The sequence below is a fragment of the Myotis myotis genome, unplaced genomic scaffold, assembly GCF_014108235.1.
Source record: "Myotis myotis isolate mMyoMyo1 unplaced genomic scaffold, mMyoMyo1.p scaffold_m19_p_5, whole genome shotgun sequence".
Taxonomy (NCBI): domain Eukaryota; kingdom Metazoa; phylum Chordata; class Mammalia; order Chiroptera; family Vespertilionidae; genus Myotis; species Myotis myotis.
In genome coordinates, this window is record NW_023416357.1 from 42,493,236 (window position 1) to 42,511,658 (window position 18,423).

At 34.8% G+C, this 18,423-nt stretch overlaps 1 protein-coding gene, 1 long non-coding RNA gene and 1 pseudogene across 5 annotated transcripts in view; 2 read left to right on the forward strand and 1 right to left on the reverse strand.

The window, feature by feature from the left end:
- The window catches only part of SCAMP1 (secretory carrier membrane protein 1), a 71,633-nt gene extending 60,285 nt beyond the window's left edge, over window positions 1-11,348 (forward strand). For 2 of the 4 annotated variants that reach the window (XM_036308830.1, XM_036308828.1), the window contains 2 exons: window positions 8,555-8,705; window positions 10,641-11,348. In XM_036308830.1, the coding sequence (XP_036164723.1) occupies window positions 8,555-8,705; window positions 10,641-10,663 (174 nt within the window). In that variant the 3' untranslated portion in view covers window positions 10,664-11,348. Of the gene's footprint in view, window positions 1-8,554 lie in introns of all 4 variants that reach the window. The other 2 variants (XM_036308831.1, XM_036308829.1) reach the window with 1 other exon arrangement.
- LOC118656072 lies at window positions 5,344-7,545 on the reverse strand (annotated as a pseudogene).
- A 1,068-nt stretch (window positions 11,349-12,416) lies between the features above and the next one.
- The window catches only part of LOC118656073, a 48,890-nt gene continuing 42,883 nt past the window's right edge, over window positions 12,417-18,423 (forward strand). Inside the window, exons 1-2 of the long non-coding RNA XR_004967484.1 lie at window positions 12,417-14,305; window positions 15,961-16,052. This is a non-coding gene — a long non-coding RNA (uncharacterized LOC118656073). The remainder of the gene's footprint in view (window positions 14,306-15,960; window positions 16,053-18,423) is intronic.

Below are 18,423 nucleotides of genomic sequence, written 5' to 3' on the forward strand. Positions count from 1 at the left end.
TTCCCCAGGTAACAATTCTTCAGGATCCAGTTGCATGAAAAGAAAGGTTTTAGAGCTGTGCTTGTTGTATTCCAGGCATTCAAAAGAAGTATGACTGCTTCTCAAATCAGTATATTGATATGGAAATTGTACAACATACTATATTTTGGTTGGCTTTTTTTTTCTGTTACTACATAATTAAAGAAGTTCCAAGTTATTTCTTTTTTATATGTGTTCACTGTCTTTCAGTCTGTATAAGCTTTTAAACTTATCTGAATCTCATAGTCTTTATCTGTGAAAGAAGGAATTTAGATGAGATGATTTTGTGACGTACAATCAATGGGGATAATATAAGCTAAAATGTGATTTGAGCTAGCTTTCATATTTGTAATGGCATAGATTTCTCTTTGATAGAAATTGAGATCCGATAAAAGCACCTAATTTTTTCTTTTTCACTTGCTCAAAAAAAAAAAAAATTAAAAAATTGGCATTATGTAGCCATAGTTTATAACCACTAGGGGTCAGGCTCTTCATAAACCCTCTAAAAATTATCTGTGCACACACTATTTTAACTCTAGAATTGTTATGTTTTATTCGGCTATTTTGTGTTTCCATCCCTAGCTAAACACATTCTGTGATATATGTTTATTTCTCTTACAGTGAATACAATTTTGAGAATTTTGTTGGCATTCTGATATCTTGTATAGTTGGAGTAGGTAATCATTGGTATGTAGAATTCCCAGTATGAACATTATGGTAACTTAACATTGTTTCCCTCGTAGCATCATCTTACAATCCAAATTTTAAAAAAATTGAAATGCAAGAATACCTGTCTCTTGTACCTCTTCTTAAATGAGGGAATAGTTCAGCCGTACCTTTCACAGATAGATTTCTTAAAATTTTCATTAGATTATTTCTAAATGATGTTTTGTTTTTTAAATATCTTCTTTCTATAGTAAATGATTAGAATTGAATAATAGTTTGGGGCTAAGGCAGAGGTGTTATAAGTGGGTCAAATAATAAATGAATGAATCACAGGGGAATATGTATGAGTGGTATCCAAAATTTCCCCCTTTTTAAAATTTGTGTGAGAGCTAGAATAACTTAGTATGGAAGACATAAATAGATAATACATAATTTATATTCCTCTTGGGTCCTAGTTGTGAATGATTATTTTTTCCATGAAACTTTAAAAATTGTGTATAGACTTTTGTGTCCACATTCATCAGGTAATTATTAATAGTAATTTAGTAAATCAAGTATTTATAATGCTATACATAACATATTTTCAAATCTTTATATATATATTTTAACAGCTTCATTGAGGTATTTAAATATACAGTTTACTCATTTAAAATGTACAGTTCAGTTGTTTTGAATATATTATTAATCTTTAAAGATTGTGGGGAAAAATATATTACATAAAATTTGCCATTTTAATTAGTTTTAAGTGTACAAGTCAGTGACATTAATTATATTCATAACATTGTGTAACCATTACCATTGTCTATTTCCAAAATTTTTTCATCACACCAAACAGAAACTCTGTAGCCATTTAGTAACTCCATTTCCCTAATCCTGGTAACTACTAATATACTTTCTGTATCAGTGAATTTGTCTCTTCTAGATATTTCATATAAGTGGAATCATACAATATTTTCCTTTTGTGTTTGACTCATATCACTTAGCATAAAGTTTTCAAGGTTCAGCCATGTTGTAGTATGAATCAGAATTTCTTTGTTATGGCCGAATAATATTCCACTGTATGTACATGCTACATTGTGTTATTAATCTGTTGGTCACTTCGGTTGTTTCCTCCTTTTCGCTATTGTGAATAATGCTACGTGTGAATATTGGTGTACACATATCTGTTTGAGTTTCTGCTTTCAGTTTTTTTGGGTATATAGCTAGGAATGGAGTTGCTTGGTGATCACCTTTTAGCTTTTTGAGGAACCACCAAATTATTGTCCATAGTGGCTGCATTATTTTGTATTACCACCAGCAAGGGTTCCAATTTCTCCACATCTTTGCCAACACTTGTTATATTCCATTTTTCTAATTATAGCCATCCTAGTAGGTATGAAGTAGTATGTTCACTTTTTAAAAAATTAAGCTCTGAGGTAATTACAAACTAAGCATTTTACTTTGTAACACAGGTACGTATAGTCTACTAGAGCATTTATTTGCTAACTTTTTAATAACGAAGATAATTTTAGGCCATTTGTTTAATTCCTAGCAGATAAAGAAACAAATACTTATTCAGGGGCTTCTGCCACAATTTATGTCTTTATTAAAGGGTGTAACAAAAAATGGAAATGTTCTTCCCCTAAAGGAACTAAAAGCATGTGGGGTATCAGACATGTAGATAAGCCCTCCAAAAGAAGCAGCATAATTTGCATCCTTAAAAGATGTACTAAGTGTAGGAGGTACTCACAATAGGGAAAGCCACAGCTAGTTCACGCAGAAAGAGGACAGCAGTATTGGAGTTAGGCTCCAAAGGATGAGTGGGATTTCAATAGCATGAAACTAAAGTTGGTAATTCAAGAGGTTACAGAAGGGGGATATCTGACCTAGATCTATGGGCGAGAGGCTTTATAGAGGATTTCTTGGAAATGGTTGATTGAAAAAATTGGGCTTATGGATCCGTAGTTTATTAAAAACTCAAAATAAGAATAAAAATATTTCAAAAACTCATTTATTTGTATTTTTCCAGCTTTTATAAAAGTTAAAATAATTTTGGTACGACAGGGGTCTTATATTAATAAAAGCATGAATTATTGAAATGGTGTTTTATAAGCTTTAATGAAAATCTGTTTGGAAAATTTTGATTAAGTAAAGTACCATGGTTCTTTACTTTCCATCTAATTTTTTTTGTTGTTGTTGTTGTCATACACCACCCCAGTGTACACTAAGATATTTTTTTTTAAATATATTTTATTGATTTTTTACAGAGAGGAAGGGAGAGAGAGATAGAGAGTTAGAAACATCGATGGGAGAGAAACATTGATCAGCCGCCTCCTGCACATCTCCCACTGGGGATGTGCCCGCAACCCAGGTACATGCCCTTGACCGGAATCGAACCTGAGACCCTTCAGTCCACAGGCCGATGCTCTATCCACTGAGCCAAACCGGTTTCGGCCACTAAGATATTTTTGAAGATACATTAAGGAAGCAGCGTTCCCTTCTGGAATTGCATCTTGTTAGTGACCCATATGCAGATATTTAAAAATTAATTTTAAGTTTTATTAGTGCAACATATTTACATAATTATTTTATCCTGAGGAAAACTCCCAGAGACAGGATAACAAATATTCTTGTTTTATGGAGGTTTTGAGTGGTGATAGTATATGAGCATTGTGCACTGAATACTTATGAAGTCTTTTCCCTCTAGGTGGCTCTCTGGGTCTATATAGATAGACTATTGAAAAAGTGTGCTAATCCTACCTTTATTTTGCCTCTGTGCTTTGTGGGGCTATGAATTTTATTTTAAGTGTTTAAACTATGAAGCCTGTGAATATATCACATCAGCTACTCAATACGAATTTGAAAAAGGAAATAACAAAGCAAATTCAAACAAATGTTTATTTATTACATGTCTATAAACTTGGGGGGACCTAGTGAACCTGTAATTACATTGCACTGTGACTGGGTCTAGTAAGAAAAGGTTTATTAGATTTCTACAATGTACTTCATTTACTAGAATCTAATCATATGTACTCACTGTGAGATAATTTCTTGAACATAGGAATTGTAATTTAACCATATTCTTAATGTTCCATTAAAAATGTGATTTTGAAAGAGGAGTAGAAATAATCTATACTTATAATAGTGCTATGGTTACTAGAAGAAAGGACTTTTAGGGTTTACCAATATGTGTACTTGTCAGTCCTCTCCTTTTCTCCCTAACATTTTCACACTTGGATGCACGATAATATTGCATGGCCTTGCACCACTATATCAGAAAAATTCAGGAGTGCCTGGGTATTTTTATCTTTTACCCTGACAGTTCTTCATTCCTTAATATGCTTTCTTCCCTTGCCATCTGTAGAAGAGTCCTTGTTTTTTTTCCCCTTCCTCTCCTAATCATTCCTTGTTGCTGTCGGTACCTCTTAAATATTGGTGTCTTAAATAGACTTTGGTACTTTTTAAAAAATATATATTTTATTGATTTTTTACAGAGAGGAAGGGAGAGAGGTAGTTAGAAACATCGATCAGCTGCCTCATGCACACCCCTACTGGGGATGTGCCCACAACCCAGGTACATGCCCTTGACCGGAATTGAACCTTGGACCCTTTAGTCCGCAAGCCGACGCTCTATCCACTGAGCCAAACCAGTTAGGGCTTTGACTTTCCTCCTACTTTGCGTGTGTGGTGTTTTAAAAATTGCACAATAGTCTTTATTTTTCTCAAAAAGTTGAAAAAGAGAAATGCAAGACATTTCAGTGTGTTGACTGCATTATAAAGTGTTTATGTAAACTAAAATTTTTTTTTTTTAAGATGGTGTAGCTATAGAGAAGACAATGTTAAAGGAAATGCAAAGGAAGGAAAATTTTCATAAATCACAGAAAGTACCAGCCTGATAGCTTGCTTCCCAGTGTTTCTCAGAAGATAGAATGCAAACCAGAAGGACTGTTATGTTTAGATTGGTTATAAAATCAGACAGAAGAAATCTGACACTTCAGAATCTATCACAGAAAATCAACTATGGAGGAAATAAAAACTTTAAAATTAAATTTAAGTATCTGGATATATAGAAAGTTCAAGTGTTTTGACAAGTATAATAGGTTTTATGTTGGTAAAGTTGGTTAGTTTTTCTAAGCTGCTACTTTATGATGTAGACAAATCTAATCATTCCAGTTGTTTTCTAAGGGAAGAAGTTAGGAGCTACAATTGCAACAGTTGTAAACAATACTCTAGTAGGCCCTAATATTATTATCTAGTAACACATCTTTTGAATTCAAGTTTTGGTAGATTTAGATGTTCAGTTTAAAACTATTTTAAAAAGATGGGCAGTGGGATGTGGCCTGACCTATAAAAATATCAGTAAGCAAAGAAGTGACTGAATATACACTTTAGGTATAATTAACTTAAGTATCTTAGACTTAAGAACAAAGCCCTCATTCACCTAGAATATTGACTCCAGAAATATGGAGGCTATATCTAGTGAGCTGAAATTAAAGTCATGGGCATATTACTGCTCAGTTACCTCTATATATGGCAACTGGTAGAAGTGGATATTTATATTAGAAATCTTAAAATTATCTTTGTATAATATTAAATTTTACAAATTTATCTGCAATCCATTTATTCCTCCCAATATTGTTCCTTCCAGGAACCTGTACATTCTTCTTTGGTAGTCTTAGGAATCTTTCTAACATAGTTATTTTTCAAGAAAAGGAGATTTTGCTTTGGGCATTAAAATACATACCTGGTTCTGCCATATTTATTATTAAATATCTCTTGAAGTATTTGATTCGTGGTTGAAGGAAGGAGTTATCCACATTGGAGGGGATTTGTTATTTTCGGAAGTTTTTTTGTTATCTTCTGGAGAAGTTCTTTTGGGATTTATCCAGGTTTTCAAGAAACTGTTCAAATACTTTTACGTGAAGACCTAGACTGGTCTAATAATCTGTGGTTCTGTGTTTGATATGGGATTCAGCTTTGTTCTCTTCTTTTTCCTCTTCATTAGTGGAAATGGCATCTAATTCATGGCAGATGGAGCTTACAGTTGGAACAATAAATGGATCAAACTGATGCATTTTCTGTAAATCAGTAGACACTGAAATTTGACCTGTTTTAGGATGAACACTAGAAGGGCTTCTTAGCAACTGGTAGAAGTGAATACTTAGATCAGAAATTACGTAGCTAACACTGATATCCAGCTATGGAAAACAGTACTGGAGCATGATCTCCCACTCAAGCCAGGCTCCACATTTGTCATATTTTATGTCATTTGGATATCTGGCTACTTTCTTCAGATGGTCCTTCAAATGCTCCCATTGCTGAAGTGAACTGTGATCCTTTTAGAACAGCGGTTCTCAACCTGTGGGTCACGACCCCTTTGAGGGTCGAACAACCCTTTCACAGGGGTCACCTAAGACCATCGGAAAACACATATATAATTACATATTGTTTTGTGATTAACCACTATACTTTAATTATGTTCAATTAGTAACAATGAAAATACATCCTGCATATCAGATATTTACATTACGATTCATAACAGTAGCAAAATTACAGTTATGAAGTAGCAACGAAAATAATTTTATGGTTGGGGGTCACCACAACATGAGGAACGGTATTAAAGGGTTGCGGCATTAGGAAGGTTGAGAACCACTGTTTTAGAAGCTTTGTTGAAGGTCATCATGAATTTTGTTTCAGGAATACTAGCTTAAAATCTATCTTGACCAACCAAGGCATATTCTTCAAAGTATTTATTTATTATGTTTATAGATTTTCTGACAAAAGGGTGGATTTTTTCATTTTGGTGCAATTTCTCTCTAATATCTTGACCACCCTTTACAATACTCAAATACTCAACTATTCCCGACTGTACTGTGGAGGACAGTTTTCTAACTGATTCATTATAGACCCAACAGTGAACACCTCTTCTAGAACAGCAGTTCTCAACCTGTGGGTCGCAACCCCTTTGGCGAACGACCCTTTCATAGGGGTCGCCTAAGACCATCCTGCATATCAGATATTTACATTACGATTCATAACAGTAGCAACATTACAGTTATGAAGTAGCAATGAAAATAATGTATGGTTGGGTCACAACATGAGGAACTATATTTAAAGGGCCAGAAGGTTGAGAACTACTGGTCTAGAACATACCCAGAGACAATGTTTAAATTCATAGTCCTCTTTCAGTGCTTGGTTGATGATGTGTATGGCCATTGTCATGAGGGTCCAGCACTTAGAATATATGTCTGCAGAACTACAACATCTCTTCACATCATCATAGTTTATGTCAGTGTCAAACACCAGTTTGTTTTTTTATGATCCTGGAAAGCTCTCAGCTTCACTGTATTATGTTTATTGAGTTTGTGGGAATATACTGTACCTATATCAATCTTGTATGGATTCAAGGTTGTTGAAGGATTGGTAGCGAAATGTAAATATCATCTTTTAGTGTGAATGAAAATTAATGGTGTTGAGAGTAATTCTCTTTATCACTCTGCCATAATTGAGCCAATGATAATATTAGGTGAAGAGAAAGAGCTCCTAAAGCTTAAGCAGCTTGGGAAGCTCAGCGGGGTCAGATGCCTCCATGGAACTCAGTACTCAGCCCCAGCAGGATAACCGCAAGAATTGGAACCACACTGGAGCCTCTACTTTGTGTTCTTCATGGACAGTTTCATTTGTCAAAATTGTAGCTACCATGTATATGCCAATGGTTTCCAAGTCCATGTCTCTAGCCCATTCCTCTCTTGAGCTCTAAACCAAATCATTACCTGAGTAGGTATTCAGTAAACATTTGTAAGAATATATGACTGTTTAGAACCTAACCAAGCATCTCCCCTTCTCCCCCAAATCAGCCTATCCTCTCTATTCTTTTTGAAATGACTTCCTCGTATCCATACTTAACTTGAATGTCTTTGACTCATTCTACTTTTTTTCACTTGACATTTACTCTATAATTCTGAGTTCCTATCCAGGTTGGGGGAAAGGACTGACTTTGGTGCTCTGCCCCCATCCTCCAAACCTGCTTTGATTGCATTTCATTCAGGCTTCTAATTTAGATCTAATCACAGTGCAGTGTAATTACAGATTTGATTTTCGGTCTCTTCCTCTCACCTCCCCAGGTTTGTAGGCATATAATAAATATTTGTTCCAATTGGCTTTATTATTTCCTTTCTCAAATTTGTATTAAATTGAGTGGCTGATGTTATATGTATTGATATGCTTCATTGTTTATGCATCTTAAAACACATGCTAATAGAGTATTTTTGATCCTTACCCATGAAAAGAAATCCCAAGATTTGAGTGATAGATCAGTATGAACAGACAGTTCACAGAATTGTTTCTTTGTAAATCCTTTAAAACTTGACCATTCACAAAAGGTTAAATGTGTACAGAGTGGACAGCAGAAGTGTCTTTGAGGACATAAATAGTGCTTGGTACATTAAATGATAAAATTATATCAGAGGACTATAATATGGTCAGTGGTGTATATATAGCCAATATAGAAATAGGTAAGGTGTTATTTTCTTTGATTTGTCTAGGGTAGTAAATTAATGTATTAAAGTCAGAATGTATCTTGTTATGTTAAACTAATTAGGTACAGCAGAAAACAAAGCTTTTTTCATTTGATTAAGTTCTTTAAATTATTTTTGGTTTGGTGTAGGCATAATTATTTTTTCTGGATTGGGGATTAAAAGGAAAATCTATGTTAAGAAAATATTTAAATACAATATTTTGTGTCAATGTGATCGCTGATGTTTTTGATCTTAGGAATCATGCCTAGAATCTACTCCTTTTTTCTGAGTCATGTTATAATTAATTAAAGAGCTATTGAAAGTGAATGTATAGATGACCACTTATCTTCTTCTGCTTTTTTGTGCCTATGTAGGTACATGGACTGTATCGCACAACAGGTGCTAGTTTTGAGAAGGCCCAACAAGAGTTCGCATCAGGTGTGATGTCCAACAAAACTGTCCAGACCGCAGCTGCAAACGCAGCTTCGACTGCAGCAACTAGTGCAGCTCAGAATGCTTTCAAGGGTAACCAAATTTAGAGAATCTGCAAACAATACACTGTTACCTTTTGACTGTACTTTTTTCTCCACTTACTGTATTCTATAAATATTTTTATGTTCAGTACACACAGCATGTATATCTCCTATTGTTGCATGGGCAAAAACCAGAAAAACTTCCTTGTCTTATTATTTACCTAACAGTTTCTTAAGATTTTAGTGCCCCTTGCAGAAAAAAATATTACATGCTAAATAAATATTCTCCATATTTTGGGGGCGATGAATGTTCAGCAAATTATTTCAGTGACAAGACACTAAAATTAATATGGTACTTATGATTAAAAATGCACTTAGTAATAGCTGCAGTCATTCTTTCAAGAATCTTAGACTTAAGGATTACACATTGGAGCAGTAAATAGATGCTTCATTTCTTTTTTCTTATTTATATTGCAAGAAATAGACCATCAGAGACTTGTGGATTTTTAGATTGACTTGCTTTTTTTAGCAGTTTGTCACCAGTGAAGAGCCTATGTGCATTTCGTAGTAGATAATGTAAATTTTATCTTTTTATTTTCTTTTTTTAGAGTAGCTGATATTTTGATATCATTCCATGATCTTGCATGGGCACCAGGTTTTTTAAATTAAAATAATTAGTATTTTGGGTTCTGCACTGCTTATGGTTGTACAATTGGGGAGTCATTTGTAAAATTTTAAAAGTGATTTTCTGTAATAGTTTCTTTTAAATAAAAGTTTATTGGGGTGCAATATGAGAATATAATATGTAGTGCATTATCCAAAAGAAAAGGTAGAAAATTGATGGAATAGAATGTACTGATGAGAATACCTTTTTTTTTTTAAATTTTCAGTATTCATATCATAGTAAAATATTACCGTATGAAACTTTGGTATATTCTGTGGCTACTCTTTTTAATTGAACTGAGATTATGTTTGGCAGCTCTTTTTGTGTGTGTGTGTGTAATTTTTAACAGAGGTATTAAAGTCTAGTCTTAACTCCTTGTCCATAAAGAACATACAGTATTTAAGGGATTTTTTTTTTAGTATCTCATCTTTAGTGGCATTAAATATTAAAAGACCCTGGCATTTTACATATAATTGAATTTCTAATACATATCAGTCTTTCAAATTTTGAGACAGACTGAATATATTAAAATTTTTCAGTAATAGAAAAAAAGAAAACATTTAATTTGCACCAAGCAAGAAAATATACAGTTGAATGTATTCATTATGAATATAATCACTTTAAAATTATTACTATGCAGCACAGGAATTCATTCTTATAGTATATTTGGGTTGAAAGTTTGAATCATCTTTAATACTGATTAAGAGACTCAATACATTTGTAAAGTCATTATATTGTGTTTTACAAGTAATTAGCTAATTTAAGATTACAGAATAATAGTGATTTATTCAACTTGATTTTAAGTAAGGATCATTTATTGGATTATATTATTTGATATGGCACATCCCTTAAAAAAATCAGATGGGCATAAATGGTTAAATTATTTTCATTTTCTCCCCAAATCTGAAGTTAAAATGAAGTCCATGCTGGGGCTGGATGGTGAGTTCTTACTATTTATGAAAGAAGCTTGGCATGATAGTGCTACTAGGTGACATAGATCCATCCCAGTGGTGTTTACAGATTTATTTGGGACTTTATTGAAGTAATATACTTGGAATGTATTTCTTTTATTTTAATGAAAATAGGCTTCAGAGTATGAATTTAAAGCTGTTTGTGAATATTTCTGATCAGCGATAATCTCCACCTACTTTCTCAACCAAATAAGCCAGTCAAGTTTTTCAGAATCTATAGTCTTATTGAAAATTTGTTTCATCAGTGTGCTCTATTGAGTGTGGATTTTACATATATTGAAAATGTTCACCACAAAATACAACAAGAACACCATGTCCATATCTCAAGCCCATTTTTTATTTTTCTTTAAAGTGCAAATGAAAGCTACATCATAGAGACTTTTGAAAAATGCTGAGATACTTTCCTTCAAGAACAGGAATACCTTTATCCTGTAGAACTCCCCATTGCTAAATAGCAAAGAATAATTACAACCAACAGTATCTTTTTGTGTAGATGGGGAAAATGTTGTTATAAATTCAGTTATCTGGGTTAATACAAGCTTATGAGAGAATTGTTTCTTAAGAACATAAATGTGCATTAAAATGAGGGCAATGCTTACAGATTGATAAGGTGTAGGGATTTTAAATTCTTATATTTTCTATTAACAAAATCAGTAGTCACATTTTCACCCAGCAAAAGATTGGCATTTGTTAGTGTTTTATGCTTCATATTAACATTACCCATTATCAGAATCATGAAATGGTTTTTTACAGTGTAAGCACCCATGTCATTTTTTAGTCTGCAATATTAAGTGGTGGCTGTTTTTATTTAAAACTGAAGTTGGAACACTGGAAAATCCTTCCTCAGTGACTTGTAATTTGGGACTTGGATTATTTATGTAGGGATGTTTGTATATTTTGTCAGTGAGTAATACTGCGCTGCCATCATGGTGACTGTCATGGTTCTATATAAATGCCCTCCATCTGTCCCTCTAATGTTGCATGTCTCCGGTGGTTTGGAAGTTTTGTATATTTATTGTATTAACACAGAGTGTTCTAAAATAAAATGCTGTTTAATGGATGTTTGTTTGTATAATTTTAAATACTTCATTAGCATTTCAGAGGCAGAAATTATGCTGAGGGTTTAATGTATATAGAAATTCCACATTTGAATTTAAAAAAGAATCTGTATAATTCTGTCATTTGCTAACAAAATAAACATAAAAAAGATTAGTTAAAAACTCTCATCAACATAAAATGACAACTTTTCTGTTGCATTAGACCTTTATAGGTAGAGGGATATGAGCTTCACTCATAGTAAATATTTTGACCACTTTAAGGTCAATATACACAGACTGCCTAGAGATTTAAAATGGAAAAATGTGTTTTGTGGTTCAGATTTTTCCTAGTGGGTTAGAATAAGTGCCTGTGTATTAATAGGTCATTGATGTGAGTGAACTCGTGTTCTGTTTCCTAACCTCGCTATCTATTGCTGTTTTATGTATCAGTGAAAATACCTGTTTGATTTTTCACTGGTTATTTAAAGAGGGTGTTAAATCATGTTCATGATGAATCTTATATTGAGAAATATGTGTTCAATTAAAATAGGAACAGCATTTTCAATTTGCTGGGTTTACCTAAAAAATGAGTTTGAATTGTCATTGGATGTATCTCCTTCTATAAATCATGTTGTGATAATGTGTAGTTTGCATTTTTGAGGGAATTTATGTTAAATTTATTAGTTGTTTCTGTAAATTATTTGTAGTAGCATAATGTTTTTATCTTTTTCTGAAAACACTGAAATTAGCATTTAATTTTATCTTTCTTGGTAAAAAATGTATGTTTAGACTGTTACTATATAGAACTTATCATTTTATCCATATATCCCCATTAGAACTACTATGGCTGTCACACACCATTTCACTGTATCTCCTTCCATTTTTTCCTTAAGGAATATGTTTAGAGGAATCTGTTGATTTCCTGTGATTAAGACCTTTAGGAGTGAAATAAAAGTGGCTAATAAATTAATGATGGTTAAAAATAAAAAAATACCTTATTTGATGCCCTAACTGGTTTGGCTCAGTGGATAGAGTGTCAGCCTGCGGTCTGAAAGGTCCCAGGTTCGATTCTGGTCAGGGGCATGTACCTTGGTTGTGGGCACATCCCCAGTAGGAGGTGTACAGGAGGCAGCTGATCGATGTTTTTAGCTCTCTATCCCTCTCTCTTCCTCTCTGTAAAAAATCAATAAAATATATTTTTAAAAAATACCTTATTTGATAAATTTTGAAGTACCATACTATAAATTTATTTAGAATAATATGTTTTAAAACAGTGTTGTTTTAAGTGCTTGTTTATTAAACTAAAAAGTTGTATCTCAATGGTTAAATATTATGTAAAGTGAAGTATTTCCATTAGAGATTAGGTTATTGATTGGTATTTTTAAACCTATTTTATGGCTTTATCACAGTATATAGAGAGCAAGAAAGAAATCTATCAAAATTTACTAAGCCAGGCATTGCCACTGTTCTGTCCTAGATACTAGTAGATACAGTATCTTTCATTGAAAGATTCTAGGAAAATAGGGAAAGACTTTTCTCTTGTGTTCCTACCATTCCTGAGGGTTCCATATTTACAGTTTAACCTTGTGATTTTGATAGGACAAAACTTACAAACTGTAGAATTTTCATTGGCACTGTTAATGTTTTCAAATGGCAAGGGACATGGGAGCCACCATGTAGCAATGCAGTGAGTGTTAAATTTTATGTTTATCTAAATCTTGATTTGTTGTTCGGCTCATATCTTTCTGGGCTTGGCATGGCTGATGTAATTAAAACCATCTTGCCACTAAAACCCATTTTATCTTTTCTCTAATGGGGACAGAAAATAGTTAAGTCTCTTCTACCTAGTAATGTTTCACATACGTTATGTATTATCTTCTTTTCATTTAAACAGTCCTAATTTATAATAGTATGCAAATTTTATTTTTTTTAACACTTAGATATAATCCCACAATTCTCCATAACTTTAAAAATATTTTGTGGGTCAGTGATTCTCAAGATAAATCATGGTTGTGGTAGTTGTTACTATTGGCAATTTGTACGATTCTTCAGGTGTTTCGGGGCTAGGAAAAAAAATTGCCCCAAATCACTGTGTTTTATCTGGTGATCAGGGTGATTCCTACAATGTTATAGTCATCTCCATGAAAACTGAGCATACTGGGCATACACATTTCTCAAACTCATTTTTTTCTGGTATGAAAGTAATATATGTTGAACAATTGAGAAATATGGAAAATGATAAATGAGAAAATAAAAATAATTTTTCATTTAGTAATAGCACTGCCAATATTTTATTGGATTTTTCCCATTCTTTTTCTATGCATACATAGTTTATGGAGTGAAGGGATATAGCAATGTTTAACTTTTTGAATTGATAAAATTAATACACTTTAGTCTAAATTATAGGAAATATTTGTAAGCAAAGAAGGTAAAACTGCTCATAATTTTATACCCATAAATAACTACTATTAATATTTGGTTTATATCTTTCAATTTTCTCAGAAGACAACTTTTTCCCTAAAATCAAAAAATAAGATTTCCCTCTATATTGTCATAGATCCTTTTAGGGATGTTTATCGAGCTCTCACATGCCCATTTCTTTGGGGCCCCTGAACATTACATTGGTACTGGATGTCATCTAGCCATGGTGGACCCATGCTTGGCTCATTACATTTTTTTCCTGGGTAGATGTGTCCACAACTATACTGTTTTAGTGGCAAGATGGTTTTAGCTGTACCACATTCTTCCATGAGGAAGGAGTCACCATCAAGCTGAAGAATGAAGCAGACATCAAGGACAAGTGGGATGGAAGGACATAGGAAAAAAACCTTGATAGCTTTGCATTTCCTGTATGGGGCCTGACTGCTCACCCATATTTTGTCCCATTAATCCCAGTAATATTTTTATTCTGTTTTCTCCCTGAGCTAGTTTGAATTGGTTTCCTGTTACTTTCAACTGGAGAATTTTAACAAACACAAAGGTTTGTAATCTTTTTGCAATTATGATGTAAATTATATGTTGAACTTTATTTCACACTAGAGTCCTGGTGCACGGGATTCATGCACTGGTGGGGGGCGTGGCCTGCGGGGATCAGCCCCTGTGGGAGCGCTGCTCATCCCAGTCAGCCAAGTGGCTGTGGCCGCTCCCTGGTCCGGCATCTTCCATGGAGCCGGAGCACTCACCTCTCTAGGGGACCCGGTAGGGGCTGGGTCCAGGGACAATAGCATGGAGAGGTGGTGTAGGCCTTAGTCCCACAGCAGCCACAAATCTGCCTTCCAGCCTCCCGGGTCAGCTCTGCGAGCCCAGCGGTGGTGCTGCGCAGCCTACAGGTGTCTGGAGGAGGTGGCAGGGGCGAGGAGGCGATGATTGCAACCCGAGTTCCTGCCTGTTGGCCCGGGGTTTGCAACGGGAGCAGCTGCTCATTCTGGTCAGCTGAGCGGTGCTCCCACTGTGGTAGTGCACTGACCACCGGGGGGCAGCTCCTGCATTAAGTGTCTTCCCCCTGGTGGACAGTGCGCGTCATAGATACTAGTCAACAGGTCGTTCTGGTCGTTCCGCTGTTCGGTCGCTGAGCTTTTATGATAGAGGATAGGATTGCTGAATGCATTTCTATAACATTTAATAGCTGTACGGCTAGCTACCTTTATATACGTGTATCATAAACTATTTTTGAAGTCCTGTTATTCCTTCAGGTTCTGTTTTTTCATTTTTTTATTATAAATAATTTATCAAGGAATATATTGTAGCTAAATTTGGGGACCCAGGCTTTTTTTCTTTTCTTAGGACAGATTGCTGGGTCAAAGCATAGTTTCACTTTTTTGAGAGCTATGATGTGCATTGCCAAATTGCTCTCCAGAAAATTGTATCAATTTATATCTCCATCAGCAGTGTACGAAAGGACCTCTTTATCCACACTCTACCAACATCGGATGCCCCTTTTCTAAAAAGTCTTCCCTATTGTAGGTTTTGACAGATAATCAGGTGATTTATTTTCTGAGCATTCTGGTTTCTCATAGATGGACTCGTCCAATACTACCTGTTTGTTTTTTCTTGGTTTTGATAAGGAGGAGTGACCAGGTAGCCTACATCCACAGTGAAATCTTCTACTTCCTGAAGCTCGAAGCTAAAGATGATTAGTACAAGTTGGAAAAAGAAAAGGCGGCCTTAGGCAGCCAGCCATTGAGCCTCTCTAGGTAAAATTAGATTGGTTTTAACACCAGGTGATGTTAATCTTCACAATTTTTTTAGAACTCTTAATTTTTGAGATCAATTCTAAATGATATTCTGTCTGGACAGACAGACGATTTTCTTAATTTACTTCTAATAACTTTTACTCATTGAGGGCATACTGTATATCAGAAACTATACTAAATGCTTTACTTATGGTATTTACTCCTCACACCAAACCTGTGGTGTGATTTCTATTATTGACCCAATTCTTATAGAGTAGGAAATTATCCTGATCACCCAGTGAGAGAACAGAATGCCTGTCTCTTCTGGGAGAGGCAGCTAGACCCATGTCCCCTGACTCCTGCCAAGTGTGAGGCTGCTGCCGCCATGTGGTGCCACCTCTCTCCAAGACCCTGTTTCTTTTCCATCCTTCCACATTTCCAGTAATTCATATCCATCTTTTAGGGACAGTGGATCCTAGGGAAAAAAATCAACCAAGAAAAAAATTACAGCATATATTTCTGATGTCTCCAGACCAAGGCCTACCTCCATAATGTGTGAGTACCTGCTGCCTGCTCTCCAGCAGTATTAACTGACTAAATGGTCTTTTGCTTCTGTATGTGTGTTTGGAGAAACTTTAATTGAAGACAAATCCCTAATTATTAGTTTAACTCTGAAGAAAATATGCCTTTTATTTAATTATAACAGCTGCTTATCCTGGATAAGAGATTATAAGAAAATAACAAAAACTTGTCAAACTGTCATTTGTTTTACTACTGTCATAAACCCAATGGATTTTTAGTGACTGTTTTCAGGATTGAGTAAACTGAGACACATGGTCCATCTTCAGAAGTATGAAAAATGACTAGGTTTTTCTCTGAAAAAGAAAGAAAGAGTAGTGTTTTCATCAGTTGTCATCCTTTGGTGTGGCCTTTTTTGAATTATAATTGGAAATTATTTTAGCAGTTTACTACACAGAGATGTTGGCATCCTAAGGGTTCTGTATGGGCCTGCTTTTCACCCTAAATATTCCAGGTAGAAGGAAATGACAGCTGTTTGAGAATGTAGACTTTGGTGTCAAACCTGTATTTGAGCCTTGGCTTTGCCACTTACTAGCTTTTTTTTTTACCTGGGACAAATTACTTAATTTCAGTTAAGTTACTTAGTGACAGTTAATTTATCTATAAAATGAGGATAATAGTTTCTATTCATCGGGTTTTGATGAATAAATGAATTATATGAAGTGCTTAGCACAGTACTTCCACATAGAATGTGCTCAATAATTAAAAACTCTTGCTGTCTACCCATGTGTATTGATGGCTCCCAATTCTCTTATCTCCAACGTGGTCTTCTCTCCAAAGTATGTTCCTAGCTGCACAAGGGACTTCTCCATTGGCAGCTTAAGCTGGACCTTCCCACCTTCCCTGTCTCTGTTTCTCTTGAATTCCTGATCTTGGTGGTGGCATCACTTTCCTTCCTGTGCCTAAACGAAATACCTGGGAGACATGTTGGACTCTTTCCTTTTCTCCCTTTACCCCTTCTAGTCAGTCACCTGACTATCCATTCTTTCCCCCTAACATTTACCTAATGCATCTCATTATCTTTGCCGTCACTTGCCTTAATTCAGGCTGTATTCTCTTGAGAATACATTATAGTGGTTTTCCCCAAACACAGGCAGTTGGTGGACTGCTTGCCTTCAGGTGTTAGACTTTTGTGGCTATTTGACTACAAAAAGCCAAAGAGCTGTTAATATCTAATTTTTGATTGATTTTTCTTTTCCTGTGTGGTTTTGCTACTTCCTCTTATTTATTTATGTTTTTATCTATATCCTGTGTCCCTAAGCAAAGTGAACAGTTCATGTCTTAAAGATTTATCTTGCAGAACTCTTCAGGGTGAGAAGGAAGCTGCAAGGAAGAAGATAGTGGTAGGGACAGCAGTAGGATGGTCCCAAACACATGACTAAGCAGCTGATAGGGGTTATGAAATAAAGACAATTATTGGTTCTTGCTGATTTAAAGAGTAGGCAAAAGTTTACTTTGATGATCTTATTCTTTAGCGTTTGAGTTGAAAAAGGTACTGAATTATTGGAAACTACTGAAATGACCCACTTAAAGGAAATGTCAGGCATAGTCAAGACTGTGCTTAAGTGGCTTTATGTAAAGCAAAGACTTTAAGGAGAACTAGGAGTAAGTTGAATGTGTTCCGGAAGGGCAGTCATGGCAAGTTCATCCAGCAGCAAAATTGCTAAAAACTAAGGATGAGCGGGAAGCACACGCGAGGGTTCCCAGCCTCTGCTGAAATTTAAAGCCAGAGTCCTCTTTTGTGGATTAACTCTTCAGAATGATGTAGTAACAGCTGAAAAAGTAACTTGAAATTTCCAATTTTGCACAGGTAATTTAGATCATAATTTGAAAAATTTTTTCTTTAGTGATTTGGATAATTCTGTCAGCTTTTAATTTTGGTTTCTATTAGAAACCTGGAAGTTGTCAGGTATGTTTGGAAACCAAAGCATAAATGTAGTTTCAGGTGTCACACGCCTTAGATCAGGAGAATAACCATTTTTGTTTATTCTATCAAGTGAGTGCTTCATGAGAGATAGAGTTGAGTAAGAGTTTATGAAAAGGGTTGTTGGTGTCATCTTTGAGAATTCGGCTTCTGGATGAGGCTCTTTATGGGCAGGTTACTTTCAGGAAATGTGGATATGGAACTGTTCCATGTTTGGCTTTTAATTTTGGTGTTTTTGTTGGAATAGGAGAGTGTGACCTTCAGTAGACCTTTTTCTTTGTCATTATTATACATATTTCTTTTTTTGTAAAGCCTTGAGTGCTTTGGAGCATTTTCATAATTCTTAGTTTTACTTTAAAATTAAGACATTTGTATAGTATTTGAGAGGGTTTTTCTCCCTCTTTATAATGACATTGATGCTTC